This window comes from Oncorhynchus masou, chromosome 20, assembly GCF_036934945.1.
Source record: "Oncorhynchus masou masou isolate Uvic2021 chromosome 20, UVic_Omas_1.1, whole genome shotgun sequence".
Lineage (NCBI taxonomy): Eukaryota > Metazoa > Chordata > Actinopteri > Salmoniformes > Salmonidae > Oncorhynchus > Oncorhynchus masou.
Genome location: NC_088231.1, coordinates 8,964,755 through 8,987,833, shown reverse-complemented (window position 1 = coordinate 8,987,833; position 23,079 = coordinate 8,964,755). Strand labels below are relative to the sequence as shown.

Below are 23,079 nucleotides of genomic sequence, written 5' to 3'. Positions count from 1 at the left end.
CCCATTGAAGATCTATTACTGTATGTAGGCTACATGCATTAAGTTACGTGAGATAGTGAGATGATTTCGGCTGCGCTGATGAGGGATGAGCGTTGTGTAGAAGTGATGCCACCTCTCGGAAGACAATGGGCTATATGTATTTGTCCTTTACCTTGCTCCCCCATCTTTAGTCCACTCAGCAGATTAATACTCTCTGGTCCATCTTCTATGGTCTCCTCTTTGACCAGCAGCAGATCAGGCTTCCCATCCTCCATGTCTACTGACTGTAAGAGATACAGAGTGAGAGGATGTTGGATAAAGAAATCTGATATGAGCACCCTGCTATGGAGCATCTTCTGATTGGACAATGAGGGATTGATATGAGTATTGTGTAAACATGTTAGTTGATTTGATTACTTGACACACTTTAATGGTTTGATCATTCAAAGGCACGGTCCCCACACTTGATAACCCCTTACATTTGTTGAAATTGGCCTATATGGTTAGGTCCAAATTGAAACATTTCTAACAGAAGAACTATACAAAGCATATGTGCATTACCATGGTAGCAATTGAAAGAGAACACTGGAGATTATATGGAAATTATAAAACCAAACGTAAGGACATAACAGTTCACCTGACACAAGATTGGATCCAAACATGACACTGTTGATTTTATGTTCATTTTACATTTACTCTACTTTTCACAGCATTTGTCAATAAGAAATCTGAAAATACTCTGGATACATTCAGTAACATAATAAGAATATTAATTGAAACGTTGGAGTAGGTGCATGATAAGAAAAAACTATTAAACTAGGGTTCTAGTGAGAGATCTAACTGGAGTCTCCAAGTGGACACACACCTCTCCAAACTGTGCACAGTTCGCCATTTCAATGCATTTTTATTACTCAAGGAAAAAGCCTTCAACTACACTACATGGTCAAAAGGATGTGGACAACCTTTCAAATGAGTGGACTCGGCTATTTCAGCCACACCCATTGCTGACAGGTGTATAAAATCGAGCACACAGACATGCAATCTCCATAGACAAACATTGGCAGTAGAATGTCCTTACTGAAGAGCTCAGTGACTTTCAACGTGGCACCATCATAGGATGCCACCTTTACAACAAGCAAGTTTGTAAAATGTCTGCCCTGCTAGAGCTTCCCCGGTCAACTATTAGTGCGGTTTGTTTTATTTATTTATAAAACTATGTTGAGGGGGTAGATCAGCTTAATTATTGCAGATAGATTCTAGCTTCCATCAATGTAATTGTCTGCATAATTTCCAATTCGCCCATATATTTGTTTAAATATATATATTTGTTTAAATATATGTACACTAACGGTCAAAAGTTTCAGAACACCTGCTCATTCAAGGGTTTTACTTTATTTCTACTATTTTCTACTTGTAGAATAGTAGTGAAGACATCGAAAGTATGAACTAACACACATGGACTCATGTACTTACCACAAAAGTGTTTTAAACAAATCAAAATAAATTTTAAATTTGAGATTTTTCAAAATATCCACCCTTTGCCTTGATGACAGCTTTGCACACTCTTGGCATTCTCTCAAACAGCTTCATGAGGTAGCCACCTGGAAGCATTTCAATTAACAGGTGTGCCTTGTTGCAACTTAATTTGAGGAAATTATTAATTTCTTAATGTGTATGAGCCAATCTGTTCTGTTGTGACAATGTAGGGGTGTTATACAGAAATTAGACCTATTTGGTAAACGACCAAGTTCAAATTATGGCAAGAACAGCTCAAACAAGCAAAGAGAAACGACAGTCCATCATTACTTTAGGACATGACGTTCAATCAATATGGAAAATTTCAAGAAATTTGAAAGTTTCTTCAAGTACAGTCTCAAAAACCATCAAGCGCTATGATGAAACTGTCTCTCAAGAGGACCTCTACAGGAAAGGAAGACCCAGAGTTACCTCTGCTGCAGAGGATAAGTTCATTTGAGTTACCAGCCTCAGAAATTGCAGCCAAATAAATGCTTCACAGAGTTCAAGTAACAGACACATCAACTGTTCAGAGGAGACTGCATGAATCAGGCCTTCAGTCAAATTGCTGCAAAGAAACCACTACTAAAGGACACCAAGAAGAAGAAGAGACTTGCTTGGGCCAAGAAACAAGAGCAATGGACATTAGACCGGTGGAAATCTGTCCTTTGGTCTGATGAGTCCAAATTTGGGATTTTTGGTTCCAACCGCAGTGCCTTTGTGAGATGCAGAGTAGGTGAACGGATGATCTCCGCATGTGTGGTTCCCACTGTGAAGAATGGAGGAGGAGGTGTGATGGTGCTTTGCTGGTGACATCGTCTGATTTATTTAGATTTCAAGGCACACTTAACCAGCATGGCTAACACATCATTCTCCAGAGATACGCCATCACATCTGGTTTGCGCTTAGTGGGACTATCATTTGTTTTTCAAAAGGACAATGACCCAACACACCTCCAAGCTGTGTAATGGCTATTTGACCAAGAAGGAGATTGATGGAGTGCTGCATCAGATGACCTGGCCTCCACAATCACTAGACCTCAACCGAATTGAGATGGTTAGGGATGAGTTGGACCACAGAGTGAAGGAAAAGCAGCCAACTAGTGCTCAGCATATGTGGAAACTCCTCCAAGACTGTTGAAAAAGCATTCCAGGTGAAGCTGGTTGAGAGAATGCCAAGAGTGTGCAAAGCTGTCATCAAGGCAAAGGGTGGCTACTTTGAAGAATATTAAATATAAAATATTTTTGGGTTACTACATTATTCCATAGGTGTTAATTCATAGTTTATTTTTTACTATATTCTAATAAGAGTAAAGACAAAGAAAAACCCTTGAATTAGTAGGTGTATCCAAACTTTTGACTGGTGTTGTAAATACAGTTGAAGTCCGAAGTTTACATACACCTTAGTCAAGTACATTTAAACTCAGGTTTTCACAATACCTGACATTTTATCCTAGTAAAAATTCCCTGGATCACCACTTTAATTTAAGAATGTGAAATGTTAGAATAATAGTAGAGAGAATTGTTCAGCTTTTAATTCTTTCATTACATTCCCAGTGGGTCAGAAGTTTACATACACTGGATTAGTATTTGGTTGCAATGCCTTTAAATTGGGTCAAATGTTTCAGGCAGCCATCCACAAGCTTCCCACGGTAAATTGGGTGAATTTTGGCCCATATCCTGACAGAGCTGGTGTAACCGAGTCAGGTTTGTAGGCCTCCTTGCACGCACACGCTTTATCAGTTCTGCACACAAATTTTCTACACAAATGAGGTTAGGGCTTTGTGATGGCCACTCCAATACCTTGACTTTGTTGTCCTTATGCCATTTTGCCACAACTTTGGAAGTATGATTGAGGTCATTGTCCATTTGGAAGACCCATTTGCGACCAAGCTTTAACTCCCTGACTGATGTCTTAAGATGTTGCTTCAATATATCCACAAATACTTTTCCTGCCTTATGATGCCATCTATTTTGTGAAGTGCACCAGTCCCTCTTGCAGCAAAGCACCCCACAACATGATGCTGCCACCTCGTGCTTCACGGTTGGGATGGTGTTCTTTGGCTTGCAAGCCTCCCCCTTTTTCCTCTAATCATAATGATGGTCATTATGGCCAAACAGTTATATTTTTGTTTCATCAAAACAGAGGACATTTCTCCATAAAGCACGATCTTTGTCCCCATGTGCAGTTGCAAACCGTAGTCTGGCTTTTTTATGGCGGTTTTGGGGCAGTGGCTTCTTCCTTGCTGAGCGGCCTTTCAGGCTATGACGATATAGGACTCGTTTTACTGTGGATATAGATACTTTGTACCTGTTTCCTCCAGCATCTTCACAAGGTCCTTTGCTGTTGTTCTGGGAATGATTTGCACTTTTCGCACCATAGTACGTTCATCTCTAGGAGACAGAACGCGTCTCCTTTCTGAGTGGTATGACAGCTGCGTGGTTTGTAAACCATTGTTGGAAAAATTACTTGTGTCATGCACAAAGTAGATGTCCTAACTGACTTGCCAAAACTATAATTTTTTCCACATTTTGTTACGTTACAGCCTTATTCTAAAATGTATGACTTTTTTTTTAACCTAATCAATCTACACACAATACTCCAAAGTGACAAAGCAAAAACAGGTTGACATTTTGCAATGAGACGCGAAATTGAGCTCATGTGCATCCTATTTCCAATGATCATCCTTGAGATCTTTCTACAACTTGATTGGAGTGCACTTGTGGTAAATTCAATTGATTGGACATGATTTGGAAAGGCACACACCTGTATATTTAAAAGGTCTCACAGTTGACAGTGTATTTCAGAGCAAAAACCAAATCATGAGGTGGAAGGAATTGTCCGTAGAGCTCAGAGACAGGAGGATTGTGTCAAGGCCAGACCTGGGGAAGGGTACCAAAAAATATCTACAGCATTGAAGGTCCCCAAAAACACAGTGGCCTCCATCATTCTTTTTTTACCCCTTTTTTCTCCCCAGTTTTTGTGGTATCTAATTGATAGTTACGGTCTTGTCTCATCGCTGAAACTCCCGTAAGGACTTGGGAGAGGCAAAGGCCGAGAGCCGTGCATCCTCCGAAACACAACCCAGCCAAGCCGCACTGCTTCTTGACACAATGCCCACTTGACCCAGAAGCCAGCCTCGCCAACGTGTCGGAGGAAACGCTGTACACCTGGCGACTGTGTCAGTGTGCCCGGCGTGCCACAGGAGTCGCTAATGTGCGATGGGACAAGGAGATCCCGGACGGCCAAACCCTCCCCTAACCCGGACGACGCTGGGCCAATTGTGCGCTGCTCCATGGGTCTCCCGGTCACGGCCGGCTGCAAGAGAGCCTGGACACAAACCCAGAATCTCTAGTGGCACAGCTAGCACTCAGATGCAGCGCCTTAGACCACTGCGCCACTCAGGAGGCCCGACCTCCATCATTCTTAAATGGAAGAAGTTTGGAACCACCAAGAATGTCCTAAAGCTAGCCGCCCAGCCAAACTGAGCAATCAGGGGAGAAGGGCCTTGGTCAGGGAGGTGACCAAGAACCCAACGGTCACTCTGACAGAGCTCCAGAGAACCTCTGTGGAGATGGGAGAACCTTCCAGAAGAACAACCATCTCTGCAGCACTCCACCAATCAGACCTTTATGGTAGAGTGGCCAGACTGAATCCACTCCCTAGTAAAAGGCACATGACAGCCCGCTTAGAGTTTGCCAAAAGGCTCATTAAGGACTCAAACCATGAGAAACAAGATTCTCTGGTCTGAAGAAACAAAGATTGAACTCTTTGTCCTGAACGCCAAGCACCACATCTGGAGGAAACCTGGCACCATCCCTACAGTGAAGCATGGTGGTAGCAGCATCATACTGTGGGGATGTTTTTCAGTGGTGGGGACTGGGAGACTAACCAGGATCGAGGGAAAGATGAACGGAGCACAGAGAGATCCTTGTTGAAAACCTGCTTCAGAGCGCACAGGACCTCAGACTGAGGTGAAGGTTCACCTTCCAACAGGGCAACAAATCAAATCAAATTTTATTTGTCACAAATGCCCCCAATACCACAGGTGTAGAACTTACAGTGAAATGCTTACTGACAAGCCCTTAGCCCTTAACCAACAATGCTGTAAGAAGTTAAGAAAATAAAAAAGTAAAGTACAAAAAATAGATAAGTAAAACATTTAAAATAAAAGTAACAAATAATTAAACAGCAGCAGTAAAATAACAATAGCGAGTTTGTATTTTTATTTCACCAGGTAGGCAAGTTGAGAACAAGTTCTTATTTACAATTGCGACCTGGTCAAGATAAAGCAAAGCAGTTCGACACATACAACAACACAGAGTTACACATGGAGTAAAACAAACATACAGTCAATAATACCGTAGAAAAAAATAGTCTATATACAATGTGAGCAAATGAGGTGAGATAAGGGAGGTAAAGGCAAAAAGGCCATGGTGGTGAGGTAAATACAATATTGCAAGTAAAACACTGGAATGGTAGATTTACAGTGGAAGAATGTGCAAAGTAGAAATATAAATAATGGGGTGCAAAGGAGCAAAATAAATAAATAAATACAGTAGGGGAAGAGGTAGTTGTTTGGACTAAATTATAGATGGGCTATGTACAGGTGCAGTAATCTGTGTGCTGCTCTGACAGATGGTGCTTAAAGCTAGTGAGGGAGATAAGCGTTTCCAGTTTCAGAGATTTTTGTAGTTTGTTCCAGTCATTGGCAGCAGAGAACTGGAAGGAGATGCGGCCAAAGGAGGAATTGGCTTTGGGGGTGACCAGAGAGATATACCTGCTGGAGCGCGTGCTACAGGTGGGTGCTGCTATGGTGACCAGCGAGCTGAGATAAGGGGGGACTTTACCTAGCAGGATCTTGTAGATAACCTGGAGCCAGTGGGTTTGGCGACGAGTATGAAGCGAGGGCAGGTCGCAGTGGTGGGTAGTATATGGGGCTTTGGTGACAAAACGGATGGCACTGTGATAGACTGCATCCAATTTATTGAGTAGGGTATTGGAGGATATTTTTTAAATGACATCACCGAAGTCGAGGATCGGTAGGATGGTCAGTTTTACGAGGGTATGTTTGGCAGCATGAGTGAAGGATGCTTTGTTGTGAAATAGGAAGCCAATTCTAGATTTAACTTTGGATTGGAGATGTTTGATGTGAGTCTAGAAGGAGAGTTTACAGTCTAACCAGACACCTAGGTATTTGTAGTTGTCCACATATTCTAAGTCAGAACCGTCCAGAGTAGTGGATGGGCGGTTCAGTGCAGGCAGCGATCGGTTGAAGAGCATGCATTTAGTTTTACTTGTATTTAAGAGCAGTTGGAGGCCACGGAAGGAGAGTTGTATGGCATTGAAGCTCGTCTGGAGGGTTGTCCAAAGAAGGGCCAAAAGTATACTGAATGGTGTCGTCTGCATAGAGGTGGATCAGAGACTCACCAGCAGCAAGAGCGACATCATTGATGTATACAGAGAAGAGAGTCGGCCCAAGAATTGAACCCTGTGGCACCCCCATAGAGACTGCCAGAGGCCCGGACAACAGACCCTCCGACTTGACACACTGAACTCTATCAGAGAAGTAGTTGGTGAACCAGGCGAGGCTATCATTTGAGAAACCAAGGCTATTGAGTCTGCCGATGAGGATGTGGTGATTGACAGAGTTGAAAGCCTTGGTCAGGTCAATGAATACGGCTGCACATTATTGTTTCTTATCGATGGCGGTTAAGATATCGTTTAGGACCTTGAGCTTGGCAGAGGTGCACCCATGACCAGCTCTGAAACCAGATTGCATAGCAGAGAAAGGTGCGGTGTGGTTTGAAATGGTCGGTAATCTGTTTGTTGACTTGGCTTTCGAAGACCTTAGAAAGGCAGGGTAGGATAGATATGTCTAGCAGTTTGGGTCTAGAGTTTCCCCCCCTTTGAAGAGGGGGATGACCGCATCTGCTTTCCAATCTTTGGGAATCTCAGACGATACAAAAGAGGTTGAACAGGCTAGTAATAGGGGTGGCAACTATTTAGACAGAATTCTTTTTAGAAAGAAAGGGTCCAGATTGTCTAGCCCGGCTGATTTTTAGGGGTCCAGATTTTGCAGCTCTTTCAGAACATCAGCTGACTGGATTTGGGAGAAGGAGTAATGGGGAAGGCTTGGGTGAGTTGCTGTGGGGGGTGCAGTGCTGTTGACCGGGGTAGGGATAGCCAGGTGGAAAGCATGGCCAGCCGGGGAAAAATGCTTATTGAAATTCTCAATTATAGTGGATTTATCGGTGGTGACAGAGTTTCCTATCCTCAGTGCAGTGGGCAGCTGGGAGGGGGTATACAGGGGTTACTGGTACAGAGTCAATGTGCGGGTGCACCGGTTAGTCAAGGTAATTGAGGTAATACAGTGCCTTTTGAAAGTATTCGGCCCCCTTGAACTTTGCAACCTTTTGCCACATTTCAGGCTTCAAACATAAAGATATAAAACTGTATTTTTTTGGGGAAGAATCAACAACAAGTGGGACACAATCATGAAGTGGAACGACATTTATTGGATATTTCAAACTTTAACAAATCAAAAACTGAAAAATTGGGCGTGCAAAATTATTCAGCCCCCTTAAGTTAGTACTTTGTAGTGCCACCTTTTGCTGTGATTACAGCTATAAGTCGCTTGGGGTATGTCTCTATCAGTTTTGCACATCGAGAGACTGAAATTTTTTCCCATTCCTCCATGCAAAACAGCTCGAGCTCAGTGAGGTTGGATGGGGAGCATTTGTGAACAGCAGTTTTCAGTTCTTTCCACAGATTTGAGATTGGATTTAGGTCTGGACTTTGACTTGGCCATTCTAACACCTGGATATGTTTATTTTTGAACCATTCCATTGTAGATTTTGCTTTATGTTTTGGATCATTGTCTTGTTGGAAGACAAATCTCCGTCCCAGTCTCAGGTCTTTTGCAGACTCCATCAGGTTTTCTTCCAGAATGGTCCTGTATTTGGCTCCATCCATCTTCCCATCAATTTTAACCATCTTCCCTGTCCCTGCTGAAGAAAAGCAGGCCCAAACCATGATGCTGCCACCACCATGTTTGACAGTGGGGATGGTGTGTTCAGCGTGATGAGCTGTGTTGCTTTTACGCCAAACATAACGTTTTGCATTGTTGCCAAAAAGTTCAATTTTGGTTTCATCTGACCAGAGCACCTTCTTCCACATGTTTGGTGTGTCTCCCAGGTGGCTTGTGGCAAACTTTAAACAACACTTTTTATGGATATCTTTAAGAAATTGCTTTCTTCTTGCCACTCTTCCATAAAGGCCAGATTTGTGCAATATACGACTGATTTTTGTCCTATGGACAGTCTCCCACCTCAGCTGTAGATCTCTGCAGTTCATCCAGAGTGATCATGGGCCTCTTGGCTGCATCTCTGATCAGTCTTCTCCTTGTATGAGCTGAAAGTTTAGAGGGACGGCCAGGTCTTGGTAGATTTGCAGTGGTCTGATACTCCTTCCATTTCAATATTATCGCTTGCACAGTGCTCCTTGGGATGTTTAAAGCTTGGGAAATCTTTTTGTATCCAAATCCGGCTTTAAACTTCTTCACAACAGTATCTCGGACCTGCCTGGTGTGTTCCTTGTTCTTCATGATGCTCTCTGCGCTTTTAACGGACCTCTGAGACTATCACAGTGCAGGTGCATTTATACGGAGACTTGATTACACACAGGTGGATTGTATTTATCATCATTAGTCATTTAGGTCAACATTGGATCATTCAGAGATCCTCACTGAACTTCTGGAGAGAGTTTGCTGCACTGAAAGTAAAGGGGCTGAATAATTTTGCACGCCCAATTTTTCAGTTTTTGATTTGTTAAAAAAGTTTGAAATATCCAATAAATGTCGTTCATGATTGTGTCCCACCTGTTGTTGATTCTTCACAAAAAATACAGTTTTATATCTTTATGTTTGAAGCCTGAAATGTGGCAAAAGGTCGCAAAGTTCAAGGGGGCCGAATACTTTCGCAAGGCACTGTATGTACATGTAGATAGAGTTAGTGATTATGCATAGATAATAAACAGAAAGTAGCAGCAGTGTAAAAGAGGGGTCCTGGTTGCCCATTGATTAGCTGTTCAGGAGCCTTTTGGACTTTTGGACCGAGACTTGGTGCTCCGGTACTGCTTGCCATATGTAAGCAGAGAGAACAGTCTATGACAAGGGTGGCTGGAGTCTTTGACAATTTTTAGTGCCTTCCTCTGACACTGCCTGGTATAGATGTCCTGTATGGTAGGAAACTTGGCCCCAGTGATGTACTGGGCTGTACGCACTACCCTCTGTAGTGCCTTGCGGTCGGAGGCCCAGCAGTTGCCATACCAGGCAGTGATGCAACCAGTCAGGATGCTCTCAATGGTGCAGCTGTAGAACCTTTTGAGGATCTGACGACCCATTCCAAATATTTTTAGTCTCCTGAGGGGGAATAGGCTTTGTCGTGCCCTCTTCACGACTGTCTTAGTGTGTTTGGACCATGATAATTTGTTGGTGATGTGCACACCAAGGAACTTGAAGCTCTCAACCTGCTCCACTGCTGCCCGGGTCAATGAGAATGGGGGCATGCTCTGTCCTCCTTTTCCTGTAGTCCACAATCATCTCCTTTGTCTTGATCACGTTGAGGGAGAGGTTGCCAGGTCTCTGACCTCCTAGCTATAGGCTGTCTCATCGTTGAGCAACCCTAAGCACACAGCCAAGACAACGCAGGAGTGGCTTCTGGTCAAGTCTCTGAATGACCTTGAGTGGCCCAGCCAGAGCCTAGACTTGGACCTGATCGAACATCTCTGGAGAGACCTGAAAATAGCTGTGCAGCAATGCTCCCCATCCAACCTGACAAAGCTTGAGAGGATCTGCAGAGAAGAATGGGATTAACTCCCCAAAAACAGGTGTGCCAAGCTTGTAGCGTCATACCCAAGAAGACTTGAGGTTGTAATCGCTGCCAAAGGTGCTTCAACAAAGTACTAAGTAGAGAGTCTGAATACTTATGTAAATGTGATATTTCAGTTTTGTACTTGTAATACATTTACAAAAATATCTAAAAACCTGTTTTTGATTCGACATTATGGGGTATTATGTGTAGATTGATGAGGGAAAAAACAAATATAATTAATTTTAGAATAAGGCTGTAACGTAAGAAAATGTGGAAAAAGTCAAGGGGTATGAATACTTTCCGAATACCACCACCATGCACACAAATACATACACACACATACAGTCGAAGTTGGAAGTTTACTTAAAATTAGGTTGGAGTCATTAAAACTTTCTGTGCAAGTCAGTTAGGACAACTACTTTGTGCATGACACAAGTAATTTTTCCAACAATTGTTTACAGACAGATTATTTCAATGTATCACAATTCCAGTGGGTCAGAAGTTTACATACACTAAGTTAACTGTGCCTTTAAACAGCTTGGAAAATTCCAGAAAATTGTGTCATGGCTTTAGAAGCTTCTGATAGGATAATTGACATCATTTGAGTAAATTGAGGTGTACCTGTGGATGTATTTCAAGGCCTACCTTCAAACAGTGCCTCTTTGCTTGACATCATGGGAAAATCAAAAGAAATCAGCCAAGACCTCAGAAAAAAAATTGTAGACCTCCACAATTCTGGTTCATCCTTGGGAGCAATTTCCAAATGGCTGAAGGTACCACGTTCATCTTTACAAACAATAGTACGCAAGTATAAACACCATGGGACCATGCAACTGTCATACCACTCAGCAAGGAGACGCGTTCTGTCTCCTAGAGATTAACATACTTTGGTACGAAAAGTGCAAATCAATCCCAGAATAGCAAAGGACCCTGTAAAGATGCTGGAGGAAACAGGTACAAAGGTTTCTATAGCCACAGTAAAACGAGTCCTATATCGACATAACCTGAAAGGCCGCTCAGCAAGGAAGAAGCCACTGCTCCAAAACTGCCATAAAAAAGCCAGACTACGGGTTGCAACTGCACATGGGGACAAAGATCGTACTTTTTGGAGAAATGTCCTCTGGTCTGATGAAACAAAAATGGAACTGTTTGGCCAAAATGACCATCGTTATGTTTGGAGGAAAAAGGGGGACGCTTGCAAGCCGAAGAACATCATCCCAACCGTGAAGCACGGGGTTTGCAGCATCATGTTGTGGTGGTGCTTTGCTGCAGGAGGGACTGGTGCACTTCACAAAATAGATGGCATCATGAGGCAGGAAAATTATGTGGATATATTGAAGCAACATCTCAAGACATCAGTCAGGAAGTTAAAGCTTGGTTGCAAATTGGTCTTCCAAATGGACAATGACCCCAACCATACTCCAAAGTTGTGGCAAAATGGCTTAAGGTCAACAAAGTCAAGGTATTGGAGTGGCCATCACAAAGCCCTGACCTCCATCCTACAGAAAATTTGTGGACAGAACTGAAAAAGTGTGTGCAAGCAAGGAGGCCTATAAACCTGACTCAGTTACACCAGCTCTGTCAGGAGCAATGTGCCAAAATTCACCCAACTTATTGTGGGAAGCTCGTGGAAGGCTACCCAAAACATTTGACCCAAGTTAAGCAATTTAAAGGCAATGCTACCAAATGCTAATTGAGTAGATGTAAACTTCTGAGCCACTGGGAATTTAATGAAAGAAATAAAAGCTGAAATAAATAATTCCCTCTACTATTATTCTGACATTTCACATTCTTAAAATAAAGTGGTGATCCAAACTGACCTAAGACAGGGAATTTTTACTAGGATTAAAATGTCAGGAATTGTGAAAAACTGATCTTACATGTAGTTGGCTAAGGTGTATGTAAACTTCGGACTTCAACAGCACATATAAAATACATATACACATCTTTGAAAATGTGTTTTTCTTTATTAATTTCCACTAACCCGACCACCCCTCCCCTAATTGGCGTAAACTATTGAATAACAACATTTTGGCTTCTACTTCCAGTTTATACATACAAAAACGTCAAGAGATACTGTTGCATGTAGGTCTAGATTATTTATGGATTGTCCATTTAGAATAATCAAAACATTCTTTTAACCACTCCAAAGACTCCAAAGCAATTGCATATGGTGCAGGAACCACTGAAATGCTGCTTTTTTCTATTATCAAGACACCTGCTGGTAACTTTTAGCTGGTTAGGACACCTCATGATGTCTACTAAATACTCTGTCAACTAGGTATGTCTCTTATCACTAATGAGGCTTCACACATAGCTTTTATTTTTTCCCATCAGAGTAGGAGTCAAAATGTATCTACTCTCAGCACTTATGACAAATGTTCTACTCTTAGAGGCTTTGTGGATACAGGCCCTGATGTATACAATATTGTCTCAATGAAAGTCTTTGAATGAAAAGTCACATTTTTGTGTTTATTAAACAAACTATTTTTAAATACACCACAAGAAAACCACACATACACATCTCAACAAAAAAATCGTCATGAACTTGATAAAGTGCATTCCTTTCTCATTAACCCTTTACACTTGTGGACATTGGCCTATATGGAAAAGGTCATATTGAAATGTTGCCTATAGAAGAAATATAAAAGTATATGCATTACCATGGTAACAGTTTAAAGGGGACACTATTTATTTATTTAATTTGGCCTTTATTTAACTCTGCAAGTCAATTAAGAACAAAATCTTATTTACAATGATGGCCTAGGAACAGTTGGTTAATGACAGATTTTTAACTTGTCAGCACAGGGATTCGAATTAGCAACCTTTTGGTTAATGGCCCAATGCTCTAACCACTAGGATACCTTGCGCCCCACTTGTCTGATCATTTCCCCATAATCTCCAAAGGTGAGGACACAACAGTTCATCTGATAAGACTGAATCCAAACAGGACACTTGATTTTATGTGCATTTGACTTTTACTGGATTTTGCCGCATTTGTTGATAACGAAATCTCAAAGTACTCTGGATGTATTCAGTAACATGAAAATAATTTTATTGGAAAATGTGGGGAAGTCGCAACATAAGACAACAAAAATTACAAGGGTTTGAGTGAGAGGCCTAACTGGTGTCTCCAAGTGGCCACACACCTCTCCAAACTGTGCAGTTCCCACATAATTTCAATGCACTTTTATGATTCAAGGAAAGAGCCTTCAAATATAAGCTGCTTTTTGAGCTCTCCTGGCTTCGAAGTTGAGGAACTGAAGCAAGCAGACTTGATTTTTTATTTTACACAGCCCTGTATTCCCACCATAACACAATTACCATTGTTGTTTAAGCAATGCAAAATGTTCCATTATAAATCTCAATCTGGGTCAGGTGGGCATCATTTTAAAGCTTATTCTATTTCCAACATGACTAACTAAGTTAGAAAATATGATCTTAGTGTATTTTTCTTTTTTTGGGAAGGCACAAAACTACCTCCATACTTCCATTCATTGTTTTAAATCGGCACCGATTACCTGTGATACTTGTGGGGTCGTAGAGCAAAACGGAGAACATTGTGTTTGAGAGAGCCCCATCTTTCCATAGTAATATTAGTTTTGTACGCCAAACCGTTCGGATGCTACAGACGTTTTTGTGAGACGTCCGATTTTCGGGCTGTCTCAAGGCCCGAAAAACACCGCTGTGGCTCGGCCACCTTCCGCCACAGATGCCGAAGGCTGCCATACAGTGACAAGGATGTCATGTGTCACATCCTGAACAGAATGAGCATGTTTGGCGTATTGTGAAGAAAATTAGAAGCGGAACACGCACCTGAACAGTTATGACTCCTCTTTTATATGTATAAAAAAAATGTACCCCTCTTTTTCTCCCCAATTTTATGGTATCCAATTGTTAGTAGTTACTATCTTGTCTCATCGCTACAACTCCCGTACGGGCTCGGGAGAGACGAAGGTCGAAATCCATGCGTCTTCCGAAACACAAACCAACCAAGCCGCACTGCTTCTTAACACAGCGCGCATCCAACCCGGAAGCCAGCCGCACCAATGTGTCGGAGGAAAGACTGTGCACCTGGCGACCTGGTTAGCGTGCACTGCGCCCGGCCCACCACAGGAGTCGCTGGTGCGAGATGAGACAAGGATATCCCTACCTGCCAAACTCTCCCTAACCTGGACGACGCTAGGCCAATTGTACGTCGCCCCATGGACCTCCCGGTCGCGGCCGACTGCGACAGAGCCTGGGCTCGAATCCAGAGTCTCTGGTGGCACAGCTAGCACTTCGATGCAGACCACTGCGCCACCCGGGAGGCTATGACTCCATTCTAATGCGATCGGTTTGTCTAAAGTGCGTGGTCAAAGCCTAACACTGTAAGATCATATTTTAGAACTTAGCAAGTCATGTTGGAAATATAATACGCTTTCAAATGATGCCAACCTGATTGAGATTTATAATGGAACGTTTTTGAATTGCTTAAATGCCTTATATGTCACATTGTCTCGATGCAATATTCTACCCGGAAAAATTCAACACTGAAATATGTTACTCTCGTTATTCCAAATGCAACTGTGGATCTTTTCTGCTGACTACAATTAAAATGAATTGCCTTTAATGTAGGATTTGATCTAAAAGTCAGAAGCTATCGAGTGGAATGATTACTTTTATGTTAAAGAGTTTAATGGTTTTTCAGCTGGTGTATCCTAAGGTAGCTCCTCTCTGAGAACCTCTTCCTGCAGTGCATAGGAGGCCTCTATCCCGCGTGGAACTTCAGGTGTATCTTCAGCTGATTCTGGCGGGAGAACTTCTTTTCACACTGGGGGCAGCTGAAGGGTTTCTCCCCTGTGTGGACCCTCTGGTGCCTCTTCATGTGACCAGCCTGGGTGAAGCACATGTGACACTGGGTACAGCTGAAGGGTTTCACCCCTGTGTGGACCCTCTGGTGCCTATTCAGGTTGGAGGAGTGTGAGAAACTAGCCTGGCAAAGGTGGCAGCTGAAAGGTTTCTCCCCTGTGTGCATCCTCTGGTGGATCTCCATCTGTTTAGGGAAACTGAAGGCTTTCCCACAGAACGAACATGGGAAGCGCTTCTCTTTGTCACCGGATCTGCTGACAGCATTACTACCACTATTGTCATTTGTCAATGGGCTTGTGTAGCCATTTAGTGTTGAGGCACTGGCATTGTCTGAGGTCTGGTTTAACATAAGGAGAGTGTGAGGAGGATGAAGGCCAGGAAGTGTCTGTGTTGTTGCAGGGTCCATGTTCCAGTTGATAGATCCTATAGAAGGCAGGCTGAAGGCAGCACCTGTTGGGGGGTTAACCTGAGGAGCCAACAGTCTCTTTGAATCACAACTATAGGAGCAGGATGGAGCATCGCTAGCAGAGTCTGTGTCTGTTCTATCCTGCCGCATATGGACACCTCCCCGTCCCTGCAGACCAAATCTAGACCTCGTCCTGGTCTCAGCCAGTCTGTTGTCATGGAGACTAAGTTTGGTTGTTGTTTTGAGTTTGACCGTCTGTTTCTGGTTGTGGTTAACAGTGTTGTTCCCCAGCCCAGAGTTGAGGACGCTGTCCCATCCACTGACCTCCACTATATCGCCTCTGGTCCTGGCCTGCTCAGTGATGTCGTCCCCTGGGCCCTTGGCTGCACCAGTCTGGGAATCCAAGATGGCCGCCCAATCTCCTCTTTTAGCCCCCAGCCAACCACCTGCAGGAAGAGGTTACAAAAGAGACTTTACAAAAATGGCAGAGAAAACTCTACATATGGAGTTTTGTCTGTCAATTACCTGGTCAAGTTCACACATTGTAATGTCTTTAAAACAATAGCCAGGTGCAACACTATTCCTATTGAAGATCTATTACTGTATGTAGGCTATATGTATTTCTCTCTTACCTTGCTCCCCCATCTTTAGTTCACTCAGCAGATCAATGCTCTCTGGTCCATCCTCTATTGTCTCCTCTTTGACCAGCAGAAGATCAGGCTTCCCATCCTCCATGTCTACTGACTGTTAGAGATACAGAGTGAGAGGATGTTGGACCAAGAAATGCAAATGTGTTAGTTGATTTGATTACTTGACACTCTTTAATGGTTTGATAATTGAAAGACATGGTCCCACACTTAAGACAGAATTTATCAAGACCAGGGGCCATATCCATAAAGATTCTCAGAGTAGAAGTGCTGATCAAGGATCAGCTCCCCACCAACATACTCTCATTCATTATGATCTGTGATCAGCCCTGAGACACTTTGTGGATACAGGCCCTGACCTAATACCATTCAGACAGTAGTTCACAGTGGGCTCACCTCATTGAGACTGTGTGTGGTCCTGTGCTGCTCAGCTGGTTCCTCTGTGGGTTCAGGAGGAGGTGTAGTCTGGTTGTCCTCCATGACCATGGTCCCCTCAGGGTTCCCCAGACCCTCCTCACACCCCTCCTCCTTCACCAGCAGCATCTCTGGACCCTCCTCCTCCTGGAAGAGACAGGTGATACAGATTACACAGACATACACTCCTTTGGGTACGTACACACAGATAAATACACGTTCAACATGGTGTTTACCCATCCCCACTATGTTTGAGTCCTGTACTGTAATCATAGAATGACTTCATTGTTGTTAAACCCATCATGGTGGATAAAAAAGTCAGTTGTGGGTAAAAACAAGTCAGCTCTGATAAGTCAAAAGTCATCATCAGACAAACCTGACTAAACTATGAGGTGTACAGTAGGTGTTAGTTATGTGGCTATGTGTAGGTATATTTAGTAAGTGTATAATGTATAATGGTTATAAAGCGCTGATGTGTGTATGTAGAATAGGGTGAGATCAGATGTGATGTGTACAAAAGAGAGTCTCAATGAAAGCCTCAATGAAAAGTCCCATTTTGTGTTTATTAAACATGAACAAGTTTTAAATACACCATATGAAAACCACACATACACGTCTCAACAAATAATCTGCATGAACTTGATAATGTGTATTCAGTTGAATGGAAGTAATGAACTAGGTATGTGTGAATATCATATATCCTACAACAGTGTTTCCCAACTCCAGTCCTCATGTCCCCCAACAGAACACATTTTATAGCACTGGACAAGCACACCTTTAATGTTTGCAAGTCAGTTAAGAACAAATTCTTATTTTCAATGACGACCTAGGACCAGTGGGTTAACTGCCTTGTTCAGGGGCAAAACAACAGTTTTTTTAACCTTGTCAGCTCGGGGATTCGTTCTTGCAACCTTTCGGTTACTTGTCCAACGCTCTAACCACTAGGCTACCTGATTCAACTTGTCATCATCAAGCCCTCTGAGTTGAATGAGGTGTGTTTGTCCGGGGCTACAACGAAAATGTGTTCTGTTGGCGGACTTGAGAACTGGAGTTGGTAAACACACAGTACAAACACTATGTAACAAACTTTTTAGGCTGACACTGTATATGCCTTATGCAGTGCCTTCAGAAAGGATTTATACCCCTTGACTTATTCCACATTTTGTTGTGTTACAGCCTGAATTCAAAAACATTTTTTTCTCCCCTCGCCCGTCTACACACAATACCCCATAATGACAAAGTGAAAATATGTTTTCAGAAATATTTGCAAATGCATTGAAAATGAAATACAGAAATATGAAGTTTACATAAGTTTTCACACTCCCGAGTCAATACATGTTAGAATCACACTCGGCAGCGAATCACACTCGGCAGTAAATTTTGAATAGCTTTGCACACCTGGATTGTACAATATTTGCACATCATTCAAGCTCTGTCAAGTTGGTTGTTGATCATTGTTAGAAAGCCATTTTCAAGTCTTGCCATAGAATTTTCAAGCCGATTTTAGTCAAAACTGTAACTAGGCCACTCAGGAACATTCAATGTCGTCTTGGTAAGCAACCAGTATATATTTGGCCTTGTGTTTGAGGTTATTGTCCTGCTGAAAGGTGAATTTGTCTCCCAGTGTCTGTTGGAAAGCAGACGGACACAGGTTTTCATCTAGGATTTTGCCTGTGCTTAGCTCTAATATTTTTATGATAAAAAATAATAATAATAATTCTAGTCCTCGCTGTTGACAAGCATACCCATAACATGATGCAGCCACCACCATGCTTGAAAATATGAATAGTGGCACATGTTGTGTTGGACTTGCCCCAAACATAACACTTTTTTCAGAGCGTAAAATTAATTTCTTAGCCACATCTTTTTCAGTTTTACTTGTGCCATATTGCAAACATGACGCATGTTTTGGAATATTCTTATTCTGTACAGGCGTCCTTCTTTTCACTATGTTAATTAGATTAGTATTGTGGAGTAACGACAATGTTATTGATCCATCCTGAGTTTTCTCCTATCACAGCCATTGAACTCTGTAACTGTTTTAAAGTCACAATTGGCCTCATGGTGAAATCCCTGAGCAGTTTCCTTACTCTCCGGCAAATAAGTTAGGAAGGACACCTGTATCTTTGTAGTGACTGGGTGTATTCATACACCATCCAATGTGTAATTAATAACTTCACCATGCGCAAAGGAATATTTCAATGTACGGCATTTTTATATTTTTTAGGCGTTCTTCTTTGTGCGACATTGCAAAACCTCCCTGGTCTTTGTGGTTGAATGTGTGTTTTCACTGCTCAACTGAGGGACCTTACAATTTTCTGTATGTGTGGGGTACAGAGATGAGGTAGTCATTCAAGAAATCATGTTAAACACTATTATTGCAGACAGAGTAAGTCCATGCAACTTATTATGTAACTTGTTAAGCAAATGTTTACTCCTGAACTTGTTTAGGCTTGCCATAACAAAAGGGTTTGATTACTTAACAATATTTCAGCTTGTGATTTTTACAAATGAATAAAAATTTCTAATTCCACTTTTACATTATGGGTTATTGTGTGTAGGCCAGTGACACAAAATGTGGAAAAAGTCCAGGGGTTTGAATACTTTCTGAAGTTACTGTATTTCCCACAATGCTTGGGCCTTGCACTTCAACGCTCTTAGTTGTAGAAATTAACCCACTACTGCTGTTTACTTTTTGCTTCTACATCATCTCGATGAGTGTTCCTTTAATGCAGGGACTGATCTAAATGTCAGAAGCTATCAAGTGGTATGGTTACTTTCTATGTTAAGGAGTGGAATGTTTTTTTTGCAGGTGTATCCGGAGGTAGCTCCTCTGTGAGAACTTCTTCCCGCAGTGATTACAGGTGAATGGCCTCTCTCCCGTGTGGACCCTTTGGTGCCTCTTCAGGTCACCAGCCTGAGCGAAGCACATGTGACACTGGTTACAGCTGAAGGGTTTCACACCTGTGTGGACCCTCTGGTGCCGCTTCAGGGTTCCAGCCTGGGCGAAGCGCATGTGACACTGGGTACAGCTGAACGGTTTCTCCCCTGTGTGGACCCTCTGGTGGATCTCCACATTCTGGAGGCACCTGAAGCTTTTGTTACAGAACATGCAGAGGAACCGTTTCTCTTTAATATTGCCTGATGTGACTCCTCCCTGAGCCTGGACTCGAGCCCTGTTGTTTGAGTTCAATACCTGATCGAAAAGGATGCAGTTTTGTGAATCGGAAGGCCCCAATGACGTGGACACCGGGTCACGATCCCCGAAAGCGTGTAAAGAGGAGTGGGTTGCAACATTCAGATTCGTCTCTAAGCTTTCACTGTAGTCTAAGAAGTCACTGGTGTTGCCCTGCAAGTGTCCTTCTCCTAAGTGAGTCTTGTCGGCATTCCATGTCAGAGGAGTGTCATCCTCCACTTTCACAGTCACCTCATCTACGACGAGACCCTCCCCTTTCTTGTCTAGGCACCCTTCAGAGTATACACTACTACTGTACCGGTTCCAGTCCCCTCTAAACAGATCAGTCTGTGTCTCTAAACCCAAGGGCATGTTGCCAGGGTCCGTTGCAGTAGTGTAAGAACAAGACAGATCATCACCACCAGTGTCTAATGTGTCACCATCTCCACGGCAATTAACCATCCTCTGGTTCTGATGTAATACCGGTAAATACTCTGAGCCAGGAGCAGGAGGACAGCCCAGTCTCCCCAGCACCATTCTCTCTGGGTCTGATCTTTGGTCAGTTCCTGTGTGTAAAAGCCTGTGTGTCACAGTTAAAGTCTCTATGTCGGTCTCTGACTTGAGGACGTCGTTCGGCGTTCCACTGACCTCCATGATGCTGCGTCGGGTCTTGGGCTGGGGTGTGGCGGCGAGGTCCTCCGTGGATTCAGGGGGCGCTCCAATCTGGATGTCTCTGCTGCGCTGTGGGTCCTCCTCTCCTTCAGACTTCTCCTGCTTGACCCCAGGACCTGCAGCCTCTGCATCCTGACAAGAAGAGAGGAGGTTGTTACCAGTACCTAGTTGAATTGGATAAAAATGTCATAGGGAAGTCTCACAAGCTCCTCTATGGCAGATACATAAGGATGTACATGTAAGACAGTGAATAGCCTTTCTGAAAAACGTGACACATTTGATTTACAAAGTAACATATTTTTTATGCAACTCTATTCCACTAACCTCAATCAAGATAATGTGCTGGGTTGAGGTTCCAATTTCCTCATCAACAGTGATTGGTTTGTCATCTCTCCATGTATTGTGTCCCCCTGGCTTCACAAAGCTCCTGTGGCTTCCAGTGAGATGTCCTTCACCTAAAAAAATGATTGGGGGGAAAGAGGTGGTTAGATTAGCTACTGTCAATGCTCAATAGTATTTTTTTAAATAAAAAAATTAAAATGTTTTAAAATGTTTTATCCCATATCTTTTTAAATATAAATATTTTTTTTTTAAGTATATAAAAGTAATATATATATATATATATATTACTTTTATATACTTTAAAAAAATATATGTTTATATTTAAAAAAAAATATTTATATTTAAAAAGATATGGGATAAAACATTTTAAAACATTTTAATTTTTTTATTTAAAAAAATACTATTGAGCATTGAGATTGTAGAAATACTATATTATATATACACACACACATACTTTTTTTTAAAGAATATACCTTTATTATTCCCCGCAAACCCTACCACCCCTCCCCCAATTGGAGTAAACTAATAAACAATAACACTTACACTTCTACCTTCACTTTATACATACTATACACATTTTCAGACAATCTATTTTACAATAGTTATATTTTGTTTGTTTTTAGTCCTGGCCTTCCTCCATTTCTGATGTCCACCCAGTTTGATTTCTATTTGTAACTGTGCTATTTGACAACATTTCTGAACCTATATACATTTTACAGACCCCATATGTTCTACATTTGTTATCTTGTTGTTATTAGTCCCACCCTTCAGCTCCATTCAACCCCTCCCATTTATCTATTAACACCATCCATTTTGTATTTGCCATATATTTTGTATTTGCCATATTTTTCAACTGTGCTGTGATGCTTCACAAAAGTACTGAACCTTTCTATTCTCATAGCTTCTACAGATTGTAAATAAAATGTTGAAAAAATTGCTAATATATATAATATTCTATTAGTTGCAAGAATTTGGTATAATCATTTACATTTTAAAATGTGAAGTTCCAGCGTCATTTTGCGTGTCAATTCATAGACCATGTGCCATGGAATCGGTATATCGAAAATGTCTTCCCAACTATTTTGCAATTTACATGGCACAGCTGTACATTTTTTTTGGTCCTTAAATGAAACTATTTGTATTTACCACCATTTTCTTTAACTTTTGGTCTTTAATGCAGGGCCCGACAGACAAGTTCCTTACTTTTTCCCCCTTCCACTTGCCTCTTCCATTTTTGTAGTAATGCTGGTTGGTTGGTTGTAATTTTGGGTAGAGCAGTGTTAGCTGCATGTGTGACATAACTCCACCAGTCCTATTTATAATATAATTACCATAAACTATACCTTTAAAAAAATATATATTTTATTTAAAAAATACGTTGTTTAAAAAAAAAATCTATGAGTATATTTGAGTTTAACCACAATATTTGTTGTATTATTTGTTCAGTCTTTTCAGATGGATTAAACAAAAATTGCAAACAACTTTCTAAGGCTTGTTTAAAAATAACAATATATTGGAAATTATTTTGATTATTTCGTTTTCAAATAACCGAGTGAGCAGTTGTAATCTGAATAAAGGGGAAAAGGCCATTCTTGAACATGGGGTGAGACATTCTTACTATTTTACTAGAGAACCATTTCGGATTTAAGTATAACTGATGCATTTCGTGAGAGGTCTAATGCTTTAATATTTAATCATTTCTGCCCTCTGAATTCACATTCATTATATAAATAGGCCCTTTTAATTTTGTCTGGCTTGCCATTCCAAATAAAATGGAAACTTTTTTGTTCATGTAAATAAAAAAGCAGGTTAGGTATAGGAAAAACCACAAGCAAATAGGTAAACTGTGATATGACTAAAGAGTTAATCAGGGCGATTTTTCCACAAATAGGTATTTTCCTTTCTATAGTAGCAAGATAATATCTATTTTTGCTAACTTTGTATAAAAATGTATTGGAGTGAGATCATTTCTTTCTTTCGGGATATGTCTACCGAGTATGTCCACATCCGTGTCAGACCCTTTTATTGGTAAACTACACAGTAATGTAAAAGTTGATTTTTTTAGTGATCCTATATGTAATATAGTAGACCTACCATCATTTGGTTTTAGAAAAAATATCTAGATCCTCTGAGGCTGTGGAGGGATTCTAATTGTGGTTTTAAAAGAAAACATGAATCAGTCTACAATGAATGACACCTTTGTTT

At 41.6% G+C, this 23,079-nt stretch overlaps 1 protein-coding gene across 2 annotated transcripts in view; it reads right to left on the bottom strand.

Moving 5' to 3' along the window:
* The window catches only part of LOC135506848 (zinc finger and SCAN domain-containing protein 21-like), a 40,217-nt gene that overhangs the window by 5,037 nt on the left and 12,101 nt on the right, over positions 1 to 23,079 (bottom strand). For both annotated transcript variants that reach the window (XM_064926248.1, XM_064926249.1), the window contains 6 exons: positions 20,857 to 20,987; positions 20,509 to 20,664; positions 16,668 to 16,832; positions 16,257 to 16,368; positions 15,949 to 16,070; positions 152 to 263 (listed from right to left, as the gene is read on the bottom strand). In XM_064926248.1, coding sequence (XP_064782320.1) covers positions 152 to 263; positions 15,949 to 16,070; positions 16,257 to 16,368; positions 16,668 to 16,832; positions 20,509 to 20,664; positions 20,857 to 20,987 — 798 coding nt within the window. The remainder of the gene's footprint in view (positions 1 to 151; positions 264 to 15,948; positions 16,071 to 16,256; positions 16,369 to 16,667; positions 16,833 to 20,508; positions 20,665 to 20,856; positions 20,988 to 23,079) is intronic.